General features: G+C 52.5%; 2 protein-coding genes across 4 annotated transcripts; one reads left to right on the top strand and one right to left on the bottom strand.

The window, feature by feature from the left end:
- Window positions 1–13,562, bottom strand: LOC123345252 (zinc finger protein RFP-like). Of its 2 annotated transcripts, none has more exons than XM_044981998.1 (8): window positions 13,419–13,562; window positions 10,746–11,168; window positions 7,577–7,672; window positions 6,389–6,619; window positions 4,484–4,506; window positions 2,699–2,814; window positions 1,980–2,012; window positions 1–1,289 (listed from the first exon to the last, which is right to left on the bottom strand). In XM_044981998.1, the coding sequence occupies exons 1-8, from the start codon at window positions 13,560–13,562 to the stop codon at window positions 784–786; spliced, it is 1,572 nt and encodes a 523-aa protein (XP_044837933.1). In that variant the 3' UTR covers window positions 1–783. The 2 variants fall into 2 exon arrangements, with proteins under 2 accessions (XP_044837933.1, XP_044837934.1); XM_044981999.1 differs by lacking the exon at window positions 13,419–13,562 and adding an exon at window positions 13,288–13,311.
- Window positions 13,563–13,711: 149 nt separating this feature from the next.
- Window positions 13,712–18,428, top strand: LOC123345271 (zinc finger protein with KRAB and SCAN domains 2-like). Of its 2 annotated transcripts, none has more exons than XM_044982028.1 (4): window positions 13,712–13,850; window positions 14,571–14,663; window positions 16,411–16,949; window positions 17,831–18,428. In XM_044982028.1, the coding sequence occupies exons 3-4, from the start codon at window positions 16,427–16,429 to the stop codon at window positions 18,280–18,282; spliced, it is 975 nt and encodes a 324-aa protein (XP_044837963.1). In that variant the 5' UTR covers window positions 13,712–13,850; window positions 14,571–14,663; window positions 16,411–16,426; the 3' UTR covers window positions 18,283–18,428. The 2 variants fall into 2 exon arrangements, with proteins under 2 accessions (XP_044837963.1, XP_044837962.1); XM_044982027.1 differs by having other exon boundaries at window positions 14,571–14,664; window positions 16,399–16,949.
- The last annotated feature ends 1,870 nt before the right edge of the window (window positions 18,429–20,298 follow it).

The raw sequence follows: 20,298 nt of genomic DNA, 5'->3' as shown, positions 1-20,298 counted from the left end.
TTGGAGCAATCAAGACACTTTAATACAATCATCTGGTGGATCATAAAGACATAGAATCCACTTGCTAAAACACTAACACTATAAAAGTCCATAAAATTTTCTCCATCTCTTTCCAGGTCCATCCTTCAGGACCCATCTTGTTGTCGCTCACCCATCCTTACCACACAGCCTTGAAAAATGTGGAGTACATCATTGAAGTCAACGGGCTTTAACTCGGAAACCTAAAGAGGGCGATTTCATTCGTCAACATTGTTAACCCTTTGACTGCCAATCACTTTAAGCAGAAACATCCACAGACCCAAATGTCCTTAAAGGCCCTATTAGTACTAACCAGCAGCCAAAGCCTTCAGATTCTCCTTCTCCCAACAATGTCAATAAACACATGAACGGGAGCCTGGAAACTGACCGTGTGGGAGCAGAGTAAAATAAACCCAATTCAGTGCCAAAAAAAATACCCCATTTCACTTCAAGTCAAATACTCCATAGGAAACAATTAGCTGGAGTTCCCATGAAATTTTGCCCAGGGGCTACAGAATCCAGAGAACTTGCTATAGAATTTCTAATTTGCTCACCCTTCTGACATCTACAATCTTCCCCAAGAACGGAGGATGAAGACACACAGGCTAGGCCATGCGGTTTGCTTCTCTAGCCCGACCCCTTCACTCTCTTTCTCATTTTGACACCTCAGAAATACACGTCAGTTTCCAGGATCATAGAGATGGGCTTATCAGAGGCCAGAGGAGCCCGGTTCATGGTCCACACTGGGATAGACTAGCCCATAGCTCAGGGACACAGCGTGAGCTGTGATTCCCAGACCCAGAAGAAAGGGAAGATTCGCTCCCCATTGAAAGAGGCAGGATGGAAAGTGAAGATCGGGGCTTCATTATCAACATCAAAAAAAGCCACCTGCCCCCTTTCGTAGTCCAGAGAAACTCGGATCCTCCCAGGCCTTCTACTCAGAGGAAGCAGGGTGTCAGGGTAAGCCCGGTACTGTCCCCCACAGAGCCCTACAGCCCAGATCCCCTGGGCAGGGTCCAGACTGATCCATCCCTTTCTCCACACAGATTCTCGGGCGATCCCGACAGTCCAGAATCCCTGCTGCCCCAGGTGTACTTCCCAGTCGTTCCTTCCCGAGGTAAATCCCTCCCGGCCCAGCACGCAGCAGTACGTATCAAATCTCTCGGGATTGTTGGGCAGATCCTGAGGCGTATCCTCCCACCACACGCTTTTCCGATCCTCGGTCAGAACGAGGTGGGGATTCGCTGTGTCCGGATCCAGAGTCACATTCGCTGGGGAGAGAGAATCAGAGCGTTAGGGGCAGAGCTCAGTCCTGGGGGAGGCTGGGACCATTTCTCACACTCCCCAGCAGCCCCGTCCTGCCTGGGACACTCCCAGCAGTAGAGAGAGACAAGAGAATCATGCTGCCTGCTGAAGAGACGTCCTGTACCCAGCCAGAAGGCAGCTGAAGGAAGAATGCAAACCCCAGTGTACATGGAATGACCCTGCAGGGTTGGAATCAGTGGCCCTGAATGACAGCAGAGGCCTCTTGTTTGTACCAAAGAGCCTAGGTGGTCACCCCAGCCCAGGGGGATTGGAAAAGGCACCAACTCAAGACTCCTCTCCCCAGCCCAGGGGCAGGGTGGAATTTGGAGACACAAGAAATTGAAACAACTTCCAAATTTTCCAATTTTTAGCAAAGCCGTTTTGCCATTTTTCAGTGGCGATGGGAGCTGGCCAGTCTCCATATGGTCCGGCAGCCCCCTTCTCACTCCCATGTGATAACAGCAGTTACTAATACTGGGGTGCTAAAGGCCTTCCCCCTTTCCTGTAAACCTCCTCCTTCATTGCCAAGAAGCTACTTTGTCCGATCTCAGAAACTTCTTCTGCAAGCAAAGCCTGAGCCACAACTCTCATGGTCTACTCAGTAGGGAAATATCCCTGACACAAGTCACTTTTCCAGCTGTTTTCCAGACACTCACCCCATTCCACCTCCAATTCAGATGGCAGAGAATCTAGAGAGAGAAGAGAGGCATGTCATGGTTTTATCTTTAGGATAAGATTTCTGCAGTTCACCGGTCTAACAGGGTTTTAATGATGGGAAACAAATGGAGGGGATGGGACAGAGCTATCCAGACAGAGAGAAATTAAGGTGGACAGAGCGTGAATTCATCCCCCTACAGAAGGGCCAGGCCAAGATCTATGCACCTCTTGAATCTCCATAATACAATTCAAGTGAGAGACAATGGACCATTGGCTCTCAGCAGAGAGGTGAGTTTCACCTCCTGTGCATTCCTAGGCAGTTTGAAATAAAATAGAATCAAGGATATGATTTGATTCCTTTGTGTTAGGTAGAACTAGGGTGACCAGATGTCCCGATTTTATAGGGACAGTCCCGATTTTTGGGTCTTTTTCCTATTACCCCCCACCCCCTGTCCCGATTTTTCATATTTGCAGTCTGATCACCCTAGGTAGAACTGATGTCATCCCCAGTATATCGCACTCCTCAGTAATTGATAGATAAACAAATCCATCTATGAGAACACAATGATAGACACCTCTCCAAACCTTATCCCTAATTCAGGGATGATGAAATATTTCTTTACTGTTATTTAGCGGGGCTTTCCCTTAGCAGCCAATTGCATAGTGCCTAAATCCTCCCCGTCACAGACACACATCTGGATTTCCACCCCCTTGGTACCTTTGAATTTCCTCAGTGTCTCCTTCAGAACAATATTTTTTTGAGAGAAATTGCTGAGTTTCTTTTCCACGTCTGGAAAAATGTCCAGTGACTGCTGGAAGTCCCCCACCTTGCACCTGGAGGGAGACAGGCTTTTTTATTGGTTGGTCTTCATTTTATCAGCTTGTAACGTGACTTTCACGCCAGTAAATTCTGCTGTACTAAGCAGCCAGGGTTAGGGTTAGGGTTAGGGATAGGTGCATAACTCCAGTTGAAATCAATGCTATCTGGGGATGGCAACTGCCCAGAGCCCATGGCAAGAGAATGGGCCTGTACTGGATTAGTGGTTTGACTGAAGCCTAGGCACATGGTTCTGGGTGTTGAGACAGGTCCTTGCAGATAGGAGCCTGCCTGCTAGGAAGGAGGTTGGAAGCAGACCCCAGCTGGACTGATGATTCTTTTGTCTGGCGTTTCTGTTGGATTTTGACCAGAGGACTCTGTTACCCTGGAAGAGGTTGAACAAGTGTCTTGGCTGGAGAGCTAAGCCACCTCTACAGGGGAAGCTGGCTGAAGATCATGTGGAGAAACTGAGGCATCACCACTCTGCACCAGGGGGAGGGGGGGCATGCTGGGACGCTACCTCTGTCACAAGCTTGGACAACTAATTTCTCTGTGGCCCCCTTCCTCCAAAAGGAAATAGAAAGGCATTTAGTCATCTCAGTCTTTTGGATATCATTGCCACCAAATGTGTCCAGCAAGAACTGGACTAAGAACCCCAACCCAACTCCCCAAAGACTCATCGGGTGAGGAAGATTTCTGATCATGTCTGATCTGGCCAGGGTCCTCACCCATGACACAGAGGTGAAACAACCCAAAGCCCACTGCCAGACGTGTCAGTCCCTCAGGTATCCAAGTTACTCAATAGACACATTCAGATGACAGACGAGTCCTTTCCCTAGGATGGCTAATTCTATAGTCTAGTAGAAATGGAATTTACCCTGGGGGTTTGTTCAGCAGTGGGAGATTGCTATACCAAAGGTGACTCTGCCCCACAGGCTGAGCTCGGGAGACAGGGCTTTATTTATTCAGGGTATGGCTTATACTGCAATCCTGGGATGTGATTGCAATGCCAGTTAACGTACCTAAGGTAGCTTTCATTGAGCGAGCTCAGGTACCGGACTGTAAAGCCATGGCAGAACATGCTTCAGCATAGGTGAGTAATGACCCAAGGTTCTGGGTGGGTTTATACTGCCTGTGCGAAAGCACATGCCGATGAAGGTTGGTTGCTCTCAGTACGTGAGCTGTAGGCCAGCTAGGAGCGAAAACCATACCTCGTGACTGCAGTATGGCCCCTTAGGCCTGGTCTACACTGGGGGAGGAGGGGGGATCGATCTAAGATACGCAACTTCAGCTACGAGAATAGCGTAGCTGAAGTTGACGTATCTTAGATCGACTTAGATTTACTGACTTCGTGTCCTCACGGCGCGGGATCGACGGCTGCCTCTCCCCCGTCGACTCCGCTTCCACCTCTCACCCTGGTGGAGTTCCGGAGTCGACCGGGAGATGAGACGCAATACATCGATCCCCGATAGATCGATCACTACCCGCCGATGTGGCGGGTAGTGTAGACGTACCCTTAGTTTATATAATCAAATTGACTCGTGCTTCCTTCGGGAATCAGAATCAGCCAGTCATCCCCAGCTGGAGAGGAGAAGCTGAACTGTTACCCTCTCCCATGTGCTTTGCTGTTGAGTTTTGGGGCGAGCTTCCCACACAGTCAAGTGGGAGGGAGAAGGAGCCACGTACCTGTTCAAGGTGCTTCTGATGTCCTACAGGGGAGAGAGAGATACAGAGAGCTCAGATCCACAGTAATAACAACCAGAAAGAACAAGGAAGGGTCTTTGCACCTCTCCATGCATTTTATCCTCATGACCCTCCGCTCTATTTGGTGAGCACCAGTGCTGTGTTAATTTCGCACCTTCCTGCCACTGCCCCTTTTAAGCACAAATCAGTTATTATGAAATAAGGAATGGATCAATCAGTTCTGGAGTGGAGCAGACCCCCAGGGGTTGGGATCTGGCCACATGAGGATCTGAACGCCGCAGCGCTGCTGGTGTGCCCGGCTGACACAACCAATAGACCTTTATTGGCTAACACAGAGTGACTACCCTTGTGCTTAATGGCCTGGGGCAGACTTAGATCCGGGTTCAGTTGCTGGCCCGGCTCCTTCCTCAGTGGCCTTGGCAAACTTTACTTCATCTTTCCGCGCCTCGTGTGTGAAATGAGGATACCAGCCCCTAAACTCACACTGCACCTACATTTTCACTGTACAAGTCCCCCCAAGCTTCTGGCAGGCAACGTCCGGTGTCCGGGGACCTACGTCACGTCCAAGCCTCTGTGAGATCAATGAGCCAGGGGATAAGAGCAGCTCCTATTCCTAGCTTTCCCATAGGGCCGATTGGGTAAGCACAAGAGCCAGGGATGGGGCCGGAGGAAGGGGAAGAGGCCTCACTGTACTGGAGGGTGATTCTCATTCTGTCTCTGGTCTAATTAATATGTAAATAAAGCACAATAGCTTCAACCAGCAAGACCCACTGCAGTCCATCCCCTAGGGCAGGCACTCACCTAACAGGTGGCAGACGCCCTGCTCATCAGAGCGGGATGGGAACCAGGGTCACCCACAGCCTAAACAAGTACACTAACTGCTAGGCTACAGGCTTCTGAGGGCAGAGCCTGCTTCATCCCCTCACCCAGCCATTTTGTCTGGCATTAAGCAGGTGCCTAAACCAGTGATTCTCAAACTGTGGGTCGCAACCCCATTTTAATGGGGTCTCCAGGGCTGGCACTACTTGCTGGGGCCTGGGGCCAAAGCCGAAGCCTGAGCCCCACCGCCCGAGGCCAAAGCCCAAGAGCTTCAGCCCTCGTGGTAAGGCTCAGGCTTCAGCTTCAGCTCTGGGTGGTGGGGCTCAGGTTACAGCCCCCACCCCAGGACAGCAGGGGTCGGGCTTTGGTCCCGCCTCCTGGGATCATGTAGTAATTTTTGTTGTCAGCAGGGGGTTGCAGAGCAATGAAGTTTGAGAACCCCTGGCCTAAGCCCTTCTCACAAGAAATGCCTAAGTGAGGAGAGTGGGTCCCGTTTGTGGCTCCCAAGCAGAGCTAGGAGCCTCCCTGCATCCCAGGTTTAGGCTTCTAACTCCGGGCTTAGCACACATCCCTCTCATCAGCATCTCCCATTGGCTGGCTGAGGCAGCTCCCCGCCGAGTGTGCATTGCACAGGGAGCCTCCGCGGCTAACCCAGCTTTGTGGGCGCCAGTGATTTTCAAGGGGCCAAAAAGCCAGGTGTTGCAATGCTGAGTGACAATCCCTTTGGAGTCCAGGGAGATTACTGGGGAACCCAGGAAGCTGAATAGCCACCTCCTCAGCCGCCCCAGAACCTGCATGGGGCATAATAAAGCAAAAACTTTGCCGCCAAACCCTGCAACTGCGGCAGCACCAGGGGAGGCAGACCCTCCTCTGGCCTATTATCCCTGCTGCCCATCTCGCCCAGGATCTCAGCACCAAGACAAAATGCAAAGTAAAAAAATCAACATATTTGAATGAAATACAACAAATCCCAATGAAAAGTGATTGGAAAACAAAGATAATATACATCAAAAGTGACAGACACTGAGTTTCCTAGGCTCCAGTTCTTGCCTAGAACGGAAGTCTCACCTGCAGGAATTCACTCACTGGCTGCTGATACTTCTTCTCTAACTCACTGATCAGCTCACTGAGACGGGAAATCTCCTCCGAGAGTTTAGCGACACTCCCATTCTGCCAGTTCACAATCTCCTTTTCCACCTCTCCCAGCCGGGCCAGCAGGATCCGCTCTTGTTCCTCCAGTAGATGGCGCAGCTGCTCAAATTCAGACACGATCTTGCACCTCTGGATTTTCGTCTGTTCCTGTAATGAACGGATTAAAACGAAGGCAAAGGAAAGGCAGGTCACGAACATAGAGACTCAGGGGACATATAACTGGGCCCTGAATGTACAGGACGGTGACTTTAATTGTCCTTAAAAACCTACAAGGTCAAGGATTCTACACCCACCCCAGTTAACCTCTCCCAGCACTTAACGCTCTTCAGTGTTAGGAAGCTCGTGAGTCAGTGGCCAGTTGCTATCGCTGATGTCTCTTCCCTTCCTCCCAGGGTCACACACAATTTATCCTCATCATGTTTGGCTGAGAAACCTTCTATGGTTGCTCATACTTTTGAGGCAATATCTGTCTCCTGCTTCCTTGTATTTAGTCCGCTGGAGTAGAAAGTGTCTCGCTCTGTCCCGTTGCCTGCTCAGCCCATCCTCTCTGGGTTTAGACCAGAGGTTCTCAAACTCTTTTTTTCTGGGACCCCCTTTGAAAATACTTCAGGCTGTGACAACCCAGCCCCCCCATTCCATGCCATGCTTACTTCTGCACTGCTGCCTTCAGAGCTGGGCGCCTGGCCAGCAGCCGCCGCCCTCGCAACTCCCCCACAATAGTCTTGCAACCCCCTTTTGGGTTGGGCTCCCCAGTTTGAGAAACGCCGCTTTCAACTGTGCTTTGCACCTCCCACTTTCCACCCCTAGTTTGTGGCCACCGATTTTGCGTTTGGAGCAAGTCTGCTTTATTGTGGCACAGGGCCATTCCAGTGAAGTAACTGCCAGGGTGATAGCTCCGTGCAAGCCATCGGGAGCAGCCTAGCTTGTGGCTGTTTGAGTTCTTCTTCCCAGTGACCCCTGTGTGTTTTGCTTTAGGTGCTGATCTAGCAACGTGAGAATCTTTTGATTTTTATTGTTCACTCTACTGGTCAAAGAGTGAGACTGACCCAGTGAGAGAGAGACCCACGTCCCTGTCCCTGCTGGGTAATAACAACAGGCACCTACCAGATATTCCTGGCTCCTCCTCTCTCCAGTCACTTTAAACCCGAGGAGCTTTCTTCTCTCTTCTTTCAGAGTCTGCAATTGCATCTGGATTTGTTCCTTTGGGGGAAATGGTCTGGATGAGATTTCACTGGGGAAGGGGGGCTATTTTCTTCTGTGACTGATTTTCTTTGAACAATACATAACAAAAGGGGGAAAGGGGAAGTAGATAGTAATCAATCTTAAGTAATGAAGTGTGGAAAATTGATAAGGGAGGCCAGAGACGTTAGGGGGGAAGAAATCACAACTGGCATAGCTAAGGACAACAAGGAGGAGTTTTTTTAAGCATATCAGAAAAAACAAACCCCCCAACAATGGTATAGGCACATCACTACATCATGATCATGATAAACCTGCTAAGAACAATGCAGAAAAGGCAGAAGTCCATTAATATTTCTGGTCTGAGCTTGGGAAGAAGCAGGATGATCCATTCCACATGTGAGGATGATGAAGTATTTCCCAGCCCATTTGCAACCAAGGCGAATGTTAGAAAACATCTAGGAGGGATAAACATTTTTAAATCAGCGTTCCCAGATAACTAACTCCAAAGGAATTGGCTGAGGAGATCTCCGGCTAGCTGGTGTTCATTATTAATAACTCTTGGAACGGTAGGGAAATTCCAGAAGACTGGAAGCGTTCTAATGTCATGCCAGTAATCAAAAAGGGCAATCGGATGATCTGGGTAATCTCAGGCTGGTTAGCCTATCAATTCCAGGCACAATGCTGGAAAAACTGATATGGGATTCAATGTGAACACAATTAATGCCAGTCAACATGGTTTTACGGAAAACAGGTCGTCAAACCTGATTCAATTTTTTTAAATGAGATTTACAAGTTTAATTGTTGACTGTACAGATGTACTATACTTACACTTCTGGAAGGCATTTGACTTTTAATCAGAATGTGGGGTGATAACGCAATCAGCACTATGCAGTGTCAACAGAGCCCATGTTACATGGATTAAGGACTGCCTGACCTGCCTCAAAAAATAGTTTTCAATAGGGAACCCTCAATGAATTGGGGCGTTCTGCAGGGATCGGTGCAAGGCCTAAAACTATTCAATATTTTTATCAATGACCAGGAAGTGAATATAAAATCAGTGCTGACAACATGTGCAGATGATGTGCAGATTGGTGGAGTGGTAGATAATGATGAAGATAGGGCAGTAATATAGAGTGATCTGGATCATTTGATAAGTTAAGTGTATTTTACAATCAAATTCCAAGTTATACGTCTAAGAGCGAGGAATGCAGGCCAGACCTACGGAAGGGGAGACTGTATCCTGGAAAGCAGTGACCCTGTAATGCAGAGGCCCCCAAACTGTGGGGCATGCCCTCCTAGGGGGGTGTGGAGGAACGTCCGGTGGGGGGGCGCAATGGGATCTGGGCCAACCCCCACAGAGGGCAGGGAGGGACCACCACCAAGCCCCTCTCCACCCCCAGCTCTGCTCCAGTCCTGCCCTTAGCTGCGTCCCTGGCCCATCCCAGCCTCGGTGCAGCTCCAGGGCTGAGGCTGGGGGATGAGGCCAGGAGCTGGCTGCGGGCCCAGCTGCTGGACCCCACCTCAGCTCGGCTGCGGATCCGCTCCCGCACCTGCCCCCAGCCTTGGCCCAGCCCCGACCCACCCCCAGCTGCGGCCCCAGCCTCAACCCCCTTACCCCTGTCTGCCCTCGCTCCCCTGCCTAGAGCCGCAGCTCTGCTCTGGGTCCTGGCTCGGGGAGGAGCCAGGGGGACACAGACAGGGGTAAGGGGGGGCATGACCCTCAAAGGTTTGGGGACCACTGCTTTAAAGGATTTAGAGGTCAGTGTGGACAAACAGCTCGACATGTGTTCCCACTGCGATGCAGAGGCTGATATGATCCCTCGATATATTAACAGTGGAGTCGTGACTAGTTTGTATATTTTTTTTACCTGTGTATATGTTCATGGTGAGTCTGATCCTGGAATACCACCTCCCCTTCCAGGGTCCACATTTTTAAAAGAACGATGAAAAATCAGAGAGGGTGCAGGAAAGAGGCACAAAAACGACCGAAGGGCTGGAAATAACGACTTAGGGCTATGTCTACACTTGAACCGCTACAGTGGCTGCTGTAGCAGTTCAGTGTAGACACTCACTAGAGCCATGGGAGAGGTTCTCTGGCTGTTGTAGTTAATTCACCGCCCCAAGAGGCGGTAGCTAGGTTGAGCAAAGAAGTGGGGTAGCACTGTCTACACTAGGGCTAGGGGGATTTTTCACATCCCTGAGAGACGTAGCTATGTCAGTGTAAGTTTTCAGTGTAGACCAGCCATTTCAGCGAGAGATTTACGGATTTCAGTCTGATTATTTTATCATGACTATTGAAAGGTGACTTGATTAGTGCATAAATACCTTCAAAGGGGGGGAAAATGCCAGGTACTAAAGGACTCTTTAATCTAGTAGATTGGGTGATAATGCAACAAGAACAAATGGCTGGAAATTAAAGACAGATCATTTCAAATGACAAATAAGGCACAAAATGTTAACAGTGAGGGTGGGTAGCCAGGGAAGTGGCAGAGTTTCTCCAACTCCTGAAGTTTTCTGTTCAAAACTGCATGCCTCTCTGGAAGTTGTGCTTTAGCTAAACGCAGGTCACTCGGTTCAATCCAGGAGTAATTGGGCAAAGTTCTTTGGCCTGTTTTATATGGGAAGGCAGACAAAATGATCATACTGGTCCCTTCTGGCCATACGAGAATGGCCAGACTGGGTCAGACCAAAGGTCCATCTAGCCCAGTATCCTGTCTACTGACAGTGGCCAATGCCACGTGCCCCAGAGGGAATGAACAGAACAGGTGATCATCAAGTGATCCATCCCCTGTCACCCATTCCCAGCTTCTGGCAAACAGAGGCTAGGGACACCATCCCTGCCTATCCTGGCTAATAGCCATTGATGGACCTGTCTTCCATGATCATATCTAGTTCTTTTTTGAACCCTGTTATAGTCTTGGCCTTCACAATATCCTCTATTAATCTAACAGCAGCGTGGTCACCTTCCCTCTACGGATTTGTGCACGTGACAGATTATGTGACTCCCGCTCTGTGTCCTTTGAAATAGAGAAAAGAACAAGGTTTTAAGAAAAAGCTGGTACAAAAATGGCTCTAAACCGTAGTTTCTTACCTTGTAATCCTGGATAGCTTCCTCTATGGGAGCCACAGTGTGAGCGCGATGAGCCCGTGACTCTCTGCAGATCAGACAGATGGGGGTTTGATCCTCCTCACAGAACAGTTTCAGACCCTCCTGGTGGGTCTCACACACCCTCTCCTTTCCTGCCCCTTGGGCAGCCTGGCAACTCAGCTGTTTAGCTATTTCGGCCACATTTGCTAACTCCCGGCTGGGCCTGAATTTCCTCTTCAGGGCTATGCCTCTGCACTGAGGGCAGGAGAGTTTGGCCTCCGATTTCTTCGAGCACTGCCTGATGCAGTCGCGGCAGAAGTTGTGCCCACAATCGATAGACACCGGGTCAGTAAAATAATCCAGGCAGATGGAACAAGAAACTTCTTTTTGCAAAGACTCCACAGGATCCGGGGCTGCCATGGCTGCCTGCCAGGGGGAGAATGAAAAGGTTAGTTTCACTTTACAATCTCTTCAGCCTTGGTCAGCAACTGGGCGGTTCCCTTGCTGAAGCTCCTTCATTTTCTGAGCTGTGAGGAGTTGCAGTCCCTGGGGAGGGGAAATCCCCCCCCCTCTGGGCAGGACACAGTATGAAATTGCCGTGTGACAAGCCACGTCAATAGGACTGAGGCTGGTCTACACACAACACCACGAAGCTTGGTCAAATTCTGTTCTGGCAGCTGAGGGCGCGTCTACACTGTGCCACTGCAGCGTGTAGTAGGAGGATGTTATGTTTGTATTTTGTATAATTTAGAATAACAAATAAAATAATGTGAATAACGTAGCATGTATTAAATGTATTAATGTATCCAGGGCTTTGGAGCTGTGCTCCGGCTCCGCTCCAGCTCCAGGCAAAAACCTGCAGCTCCACTGCTCCGGAGCTGCTCCGCGCTCCAGCTCTGGGCTCCTCTCCAAAGCCCTGAATGTATGATATGATCCATATTCTGCCAGCCACTCTTCCTGAAAGCAGAAAGGAAGGGTCTAGTGGACCATTGGAAAAGATGCATCAGCCACAATCTTGTGCCTGAAGCAGGGCCTTGGAGCCACAGCCGGGCCATGGTAAGAACTGTGCAGGAAGCTGTGGGGAGCCACAGGGGAGCCCCAATGTCCACACTGATATTTTAAAGCCCCGCAAACCCGCGTCAGCTAAGCCAGGCCAGCCGCAGCCAGGCCACAGTGTGGTGCAAACACACCTGTACTCCCAGCCCCTCTGCTGGAGCCTGCTCGCTCCTAGCAGCCTCTGATCTCCCGGACCATCCTGCCCCATGCCTCCTGCTGCACCCTGTATGGAAACCAGGAGATTCCTGCCTCCGTGCTGATTAAATGGCTCACAGTCAGCCAGGTTTGCCGGAAGCTGGGAATGAGCGACAGGGGATGGCTCACATGACGTGATGATCACCTGTTCTGTTCATTCCCTCTGAGGCACCTGGCATCGGCCACTGTCTAGGGTTGCCAACTTTCTACTAGCACAAAACTGAACACCCTTGCCCCACCACTGCCCTGCCCCTCCTCCAAGACCCTGCCCATGCCTCGCCCCTTCTCTGGGGCCTCGCACCCCCCTCACTCCATCCCCCACCCCCAGTCACTAGCTCTCCCCACACTCACTCACTTGCTCATTTTCACCGGGCTGGCTCTGGGGGCTGGAGTGCAGGGTCCGGCTGGGGGTGTGGGCTCCAGGGTGGGGACAGAAATGAGGGGTTCAGGGTGCACGAGGGGGCTCTGGGCTGGGGCAGGGGGTTGGGAGGCGGGGGGTAAGGGCTCTGGCTGGGAGTGCCAGGCTCTGATGTGGGGCTGGGGATGAGGGATTTGGGGGGCAGGAAGGGGCTCTGGCTCGAAGTGTGGGAGGGTGGTGCTTGGGGCAGGGGGCAACGTGCGGAGCCCCCTGGCTGCCCCTATGCGTAGGAGCCGGAGTGAGGACATTCCAGCTGCTTCCCAGGAGCCACACGTCATGGAGGCTAGCCGGGAGCCTTGCCAGCCCTGCTGTGTGACGCCACCAGCTGGACAGTAAACATCCTGGTCAGCACCACTGACTGGAGCTGCCAGGATCCATTTTCGATCGGGTGTTCCAATCAAAAACCAGACACGTGGTCACCCTACCACTGTCAGAAGGACACGGGGCTTAATGGACTTTGTCTGAACCACTATGGCTGTTCTCATGTGGTGATTTGGGAGTCAAATAAACGATAGCTCATCTCAATTGATTAGACTCTGCCTGTTGGTATGCATACTTCCACCTTTTCATGTTCTCTGTATGTATAAATATCCCCTGACTGTGTGTTCCATTCTATGCATCCGAAGAAGTGAGCTGCAGCTCACGAAAGCTCATGCTAAAATAAATTTGTTAGTCTTTAAGGTGCCACAAGTACTCCTGTTCTTTTTGTGAATTCAATGTATTTATTTTTTTCAAAGAGGGACTTTAAAGTCACTTTAAAGTCTGTTTTCCCCTAAGGGAACAAAAATCTCTCTGTCTGACTTTATTTCCAGTGTAAATGTCCTATTAACCTGAGTTTAACACTGTCCCCAGCACACACAGGATCACATTTCTCACCAGATCTCCCAGGGGCTGGGACAAGTCACAGACGCGGCTCAGCCAATGAGACAAATCCAGGAAGGGAAACACCCAATTCCACCCTGTGTTCCTCTGCCAGACTGCTGAAAATTCAAACTAACTTTTGTTACCCCTTTCCGGCCGGGATCCATTGCCTGCAGAGAGCCCTGCACTGCAGAAAGGCTCCGGGAGGAAGCTTCTTGTCCCATCTGCCTGGAGTGTTTCCAAGAGCCGGTGACTATCCACTGCGGGCACAACGTCTGCCGGGCCTGCATCAGCCAGTGCTGGGGGGAATTAAATACAAACTTTTCCTGGCCCCCCGTGCGGAGAAACTGCCCAGCAGAGAAACCTGCAGCCCAGCAGGGAACTGGCGAGAGTTATCGAACTAGCCAGAAGGTTGAGTTTCCAGGCGGCCAAAGGCTCAGGACGAGTGAGTGTGTGAGAGACATCAGGAGGCCCTGAATCTCTTCTGTGAAGTGGACCAAACCCCCATCTGTGTGGTGTGCGATAGAGCCAAGGCTCTGAGCCAGGATCTCACAGAGGAGTCTGCCCAGGAGGACAAGGTAGGAAATATTTGCCCACCAACAATATTTGTACCGGTGGCTTTTTTCCAAACCTAGATTTCAGAGGCCAAAGCTCAGCAGTTCAGACAGACTTCATGGAGTCTGGCACCTTACTTGTGAATTTCCAGATGTTTGGATGTTGGGGTTCCTTTCACTGGACTCCATATTTTCTGCCACATTATTGGTTGTTATTTGTTAATTACAATGATCTTATCAGGATCATTAGGTTAAGTTACTGATCTTGGCCCTCAACCTTAGGAATAATTGATGATGAATTTTTGGAGCAAACCTGCCTCCCTCTGTTTTACTAGCAGTCAGCAATGTGGGAGCAGAGTTATAGGAAAGAGATCTCTACCAAGCACGCTGAGAGGCCAGGGCTACATACGGAGGCACTAGGGTTTGTACATTGGAGGCCTGGACCCAGCTTGCAATCCTAAAATGAACTAGGTCTCCTCTGTGACCTGCGGTTCTTCCCCAGTTCCTGCACCATCCATAGTCTGGCGTGTGAGTTGCCATGCGGGTACTCTCCCGGCCTGCTGCTGGGTTAAATAAACTGGAAAGCTAAATCCATGCAGCAGCGCTATTGTTGGCAGGAGAGGAGGGGAGGGGAGGGGAGGGGAGGGGGGGGGGATTCACTGATCCTCATGCTCCAAAAGAAAAAAAATTAACACCCTCTCCTGCACCACCATCCCCCCGCACCTCCCATGTCCCTGTGCCCAGGAACAATTCCAGACCCGACTGCAGGCTCTGAAGGAAGAGAGAGAAAAGCTCCTGGGATTGAAACACCAGAGAAAGGAGAAGCTCAGAGTACCTGGTAGGTGCCCCGTGTTGTTACCGAGCAAGGCCGTGGGGATGAATGTCAGTGTGGGAGGTTTGTGCGTCTCTCTGGGGCCGTGTGCTGCTGATTGGGGATCCTGCGTGTCTGTCTCTGTTCCCCTCCTTGGGCTGGAGTGGGACTGAGGCTCCTTGCCTGGCTCTGGGGCTGGGGCAGATTCCTCAGCCCCAGCCCTGGGGCAGGGCAGACGCTGATCGAATCCAGCAGCAGGTGGCCAGTCCTGCATTTCCAGTGGCACCATGGAGCCGGGCCCAAGCTCAGAAGGTGCCCCGGCCTGCTCTGCTTGCACTGCGCCCCGAGACCCTGCCAGCCTGCTGGCTCCCACCCCACCCATCACTTGCTCTTCTCAGCCGGCTCAGGGCTCCTCTCCACCCCATGGCCCTGCCCGCCAGCTCCTCTGAGCCCCCTGGCCTGACCGCAGTGCACCTCCGGCTCCGGGCAGTCTGCTACCCACCACCTGTGGGGCCCCACCTGTCTCCCTGGAGCTGAGCCGCCTGGGACTGGTGCAGAAGCCTGGCCAGTCTCGGACAGTTGTGGGGGGATGACCGTGTGTGGGGCTTGGCTGGGCCCCTCCAGGCAAGTGGGTCCTGAGGGAGCCCGGCCGGAGAAGCCTAAGCGATTCCCGGCCCCGGGACCAGCCCTGGCTGTGCTGCCAGCTCAGCCCGGCAGACACAGTCGCCTCCCAGCTGGGCCGGTGAGTGCGCTGGGAGGCAGGGCATGGGGGAGTGGGTCTGTGGGGAATCTGCAGGGGGTCTGAAGATCTGTGTGTGTTGAGGCACTAGGGAGTGGGGGTTCTGTGTGGGGTGCTGGGTGGCTGTGGGAAGGGAGGGCGCTGGGCAGGGGTGGTATTGTGCAGGGTGCTGTGCATTTGTGATGGGGACCTTGGGGGGGGTGCTGGGCAAAGCAGATCCAGGGGGGCTCTTGGTATAGGGAGTTGGCGGGGATATTTGGAGGGGGGTGCTATGGGCACGGCATGGGCCCACCCCCGAGGGAAAGGGGCACGCTGGAAGCACAGGGCCTTGCGGGTCAGTGTGCCTCTGGCACCTGCCAGTTTGTAAATAGGGCCCTTGCACTGGGGTGGGCGGAGCAGGGGCCGCCCCTGCCATGTCATGCCCCGTTGCCCCTGGCTAGCCCCTCACGCTGGGGACTGACCTCCCTGTGCCATGCTCCATTGCCTCCAGGGGGGCCCACAAATATGTTTGGAGCCAGGCCCACACAAGATGAATCCAGCCCTGAGGTGGCCAGAGCGATGAGGAAGTGGGATCATGGCCAAGGCTGCATTATGGTCAGTCTCTGACTATCAGAGAGGCTCCCTGAGCCCTTCCCAGCCCCATCACACACTCCTCAGGCAGCCTGCTGGGCTCGGCTTCAGGCTTGAGCTTCCTGCCTGTGGCCTGGCCTACACTACAGAGTTAGGTCGACGTAAGGCAGTTTATGTCGCCCTAACTGTGTACACGTCTACACAACCAGGTCCCTCCTGCCAACGTAACTCGCCCGCTACGTCGACTTTATTACCCTGCCTCCGCGAGATGCATAGCGCTTAATGAAGTCGATGCAGGGATTGCTTACGGCGGCTTAAGTGGCCTCTGGGAGTTGTCCCACAATGCTCCGCGGTGACCGCTCCGGTCAGCGTTCTTAACTCCGCTGCCCTGCAGCCGGGTACACAGGTACCCCTCCCCTGTTAAAGGAATTTCCCATGTCTTGTTTGTTTAGCGTGGAGAGCTCGCCCGCCCAGCTGAGCATGCGGGGTCCACGCGCCAAACGCTCTCCTGCCTGGAGTAGGCAGGAGATGTTGGATCTCCTTGGCCTGTGGGGAGAGGAGGCTGTGCAGGCACAGCTCCAGTCCAGCCGTAGAAATGCAGAGGTCTATGAGAAGATCTCTCAGGGCATGGTGGAGAAGGGCTACCAGAGGGACCTGCTGCAGTGTCGCGTGAAAGCAAAGGAGCTGCGGCTCGCGTACCAGAAGGCAAAGGAGACGAACGGTCGCTCTGGTGCAGCACTGCAGACGTGCCCGTTTTACAAAGAGCTGCATGCTATCCTCTGCAATGACCCCACCCCCAAGAAGGAGTCCTCGGAGGAGTCGGAGTCCCAGGGCAGTGGTGAGTTGGAGCTGCTGGATGAGGAAGAGGAGGAGACGAATGGGAGACAGGCGAGCGGGGGATCCGTTGTCCCCGGGAGACAGGAGCTGTTTGTAACCCCGGAGCAGTCCAGCCAGTTGCAGCACTGCAGCATGGCTGACCGTGATGCTGGGGAGGGTACCTCTGGTGAGTACGCACTTAGCATTAATATTGTGGGGACACATGTTCTTCTTTGCTATTTTTTACTGAAATAATCGGTGGAGGTAGAATGGCTCTCTGCTTCTCAGTGCCCAGACCAGCTAGGCAGAAGGTGCCCTGCGAAAGAGATTGTTTATGTGCACAGAGATGTCCCAGGAATCCTCCATAGAGGTCTTCAGGAAACTTTCCTGGAGGTAGTCTGCAATCCGTTGAAGGTTTCTGGGGAGGGCTGCCTTATTTCTTCCACCACGGTAGGACACTTTCCTGCGCTGCTCCAGTATTGATTCGGCAGGCATCATCTCAGTACACAGGATAGCAGCGTACGGACCCGGTCCGTACCTGAACGCATGCAGCAACTGTCCCCTTTCCGCCTCTGTTACCCTCAGGAGGGTGGTATCAGCTAGGGTCACCTGTGGAAGATGGTGCTAGTAGTCATTTCAATTGCTCAAACCGCAAACACTAGTGCCGGTTTCCCTTCTCTCCCTCCTCTTCCCCCCACCCCCTGCTGCCTTGGGATAGCTTGCCCCTACCCTCGTCACCGGCCAGGGGCACCAGAACCCAGGGGCACAATGGAGAAGGGGTGCCGGAATCGGGGCGGGGGGGGCATGGCCACCCACTGTTGAACATGGCTGTAATTAGGGTGGCAGAGGTCTGTGTTCCCCCACCCCCACTTCTGCAGAAGCCCCAACGTCCCTGTCCCCGGGCCGTACTCCTCATGGCTAAGACAGCAAACCGGTCCAATTAACACCTTGCAGAAATGCAAATGTTCTGCTGTACATTTGCGGGGATTCAAGGGAGTGATTTTTATGCAGGAAGTCTGCCCTGGACCCTGGCTCTGCGCTGACAATGGTTCCTTTGTGCTTTTACAGCCAGGAGCGCGGCCTGGGGCTCTCCCTCCACGCCGTCGGCGGGGCTCTTCCAGATAAGACGAAGGCCAAAGAGAACACGTGATGACGTGCCGCATGAGACAATGAACGCCTCTGGGAGGGCGCACACCGAGCCGAGGACCGCTGTCTCGGAAACAATGGACGTTATGAGCAGGGCGCAAGCCAAGGAGACTGAGCGTCGCATGCAGCAGGAGGTGCTGGGGATTCTGAAGGAACAAACAGACATTTTGAGGCGTCTGCTTGACCTTCAGGAGCGATACTTTAAGTCTCAACTCCCTCTGCGGCCCCTCCAGAACAACACTCTAACATCGCCCTACTTCCCCTCCCCTCCTCGCACACATTCCACTTGGCGGAGGGACCTGATGCAGTATCCCTTCTGCTCAGTCCCCGGGGAGGGTGCGTGGAATCCCAGCCGCCCGTTCACTGACGTGTGACAGGCCAGGCCCATGCGCTTTTAAACAGAAGGTGAATGTGCATTCCCCCTCCCAGTTGTATATTCCCCTGGGGTTTCCAGGTTTTACCTCCGTGGCACGTATTTCTGTTTCTGTGTGAAATAAAAGTCCATTTCTTGAAAACGAAACCGTCTTTATGACTTCGAAGTGAAGGGGGAGGGAAACTGAGGCACTCAAGGCGGGTGAACGAGGTCACACAGAGCCGGACCTGTAGATAGAACCCGGGAGTCCTGGCTCCTATCCCCTTCTTGCTCTAAGCATTAGCCCACACTCCCCACACCCACAGCAGCCACTGGAGTGGCCCCTGTGAGGTATGTATTGTAGGGTCTCAGCCCATTCCCCGGGCATTGTTTCCCCCGTCACTGGCAGTGCCTTTGGAGGGATCAGGGGCTGAGTGGAGTGTGGGGTGGTCTCCCCAGCTGTAGCAAGGGAGGGGGCTCTAGTGGTTGCAGCAGGTGGGGGTTAGGAGTCATTTTCAGAGCAAAGTAAGAGGTGTATTTCCAAGGTTACATTACTACACACGCAGCCGTCAAAGCAAGATTCAGACTATTGGCAGGCACAATGCAGAAAAGCAACACCCATTACCGTGAGTCATTAATCAAATGGATTTTCAAAGCCACCTGGAGCTGCATTGCTCCCCACTGAGCTCCTGATAGCCCTGGTAGCTGGCTGCTCAAAATTAGCAGACAGTTCATCCGCCGCCATGCCCCCACCCCTATGGAAACGTCTCTCCCTTTGCTCCACAGAAATTATGGAGCACACAGCAGGCAGTGATAACAGAAGTTAAGATTCTGTCACGGTTCTTTTTAGTAAAAGTCACGGGCAATAAACAGAAATACACGGACACCTGTGACCTGTCCCCAGGCTCGGTGCAAGGATGTTTTGCGCCCTAGGCGAAACTTCCACCTTGCCCCCCCCATGTCCCTGTCCTGAGGCGTCCTCCCCCCACACAGCAGCTCCCCACCCTCCACCCTGAGGCACCCCCCCACACCCCAGCTCACCCCTGCTCCGCGCACAAGCACCCCGAGCATGCCGTGGCTGCTTCACTTCTCCCGCTTCCGAGGCTTGCGGCGCCTAAGCTGATTGGCGCCGCAAGCCTGAGAGGCGGGAGAAGTGAAGCAGCCATGGCATGCTCAGGGAGGAGGCGGGGCAGGGGTGAGTTGGGGCAGGAAGTTCCCCTGTGTGCCGCTCCCCCCACTCCCGTACTTGCTGCGGGTGGCCCTCCCTGTGCTCCCCTGCCCCAGCTCCCTCCACCTAAATGCCGGCGGCGACCGGGGCGGCCGAAGATCCGGCCGCTACGGTCACTGCCAAAGAAAATGGTGCCCCCCAAATCCCAGTGTCCTAGGTGACCGCCTAGGTCGCCTAAATGGTTGCACCGGCCCTGCCTGTCCCTGACTTTTACTAAAAATAACTAACATTCTATACCTTGGGGGAGTGTACTATAACCCCCATATTCCACATTTTCATATAATTGAGATCTTACCTTACAAGACATGCTTTATATGTATCAGGAGAAAGGTTATGATCTGCTGAAAGTCATTTCTCTATCCATATATGTGTATCATTAATGCAGATGAAGTTATGAGAATTGTGTTGTATGGTGGTCACTGAAACATGCGGTAAGTTGGGAAATCAGCCAGATATTAGCTCCCCAGAGGCAACAGCAAGGAAAGTAACCAACACCCAGGCGGGGTTTCAAACAACCCATCAACAACCATTGCCCAGCGAGGGAGCTACAATTCAATGACTCACCTGCATGAGGCCACACCAGGGGAATTGCTCAGCAATGCCCCCAGACATGCCTGGACTTGTGTTCCCAGCACATGGGACTGAGCGTATAAAACGGGTCGGCAACCTTTCAGAAGTGCTGTGCCGAGTCTTCATTTATTCACTTTCATTTAAAGTTTCGCGTGCCGGTAATATATTTTAACGTTTTTTAGAAGGTTTCTATAAGTCTATATATTATATAAACTAAACTATTGTAGTATGTAAAGTAAA

The sequence above is a fragment of the Mauremys mutica genome, chromosome 12 (genome assembly GCF_020497125.1).
Source record: "Mauremys mutica isolate MM-2020 ecotype Southern chromosome 12, ASM2049712v1, whole genome shotgun sequence".
In the NCBI taxonomy this organism is placed as follows: Eukaryota; Metazoa; Chordata; order Testudines; family Geoemydidae; genus Mauremys; species Mauremys mutica.
The sequence above is the reverse complement of the archived record's forward strand: the minus strand, read 5'-3'. Positions and strand labels throughout refer to the sequence as shown.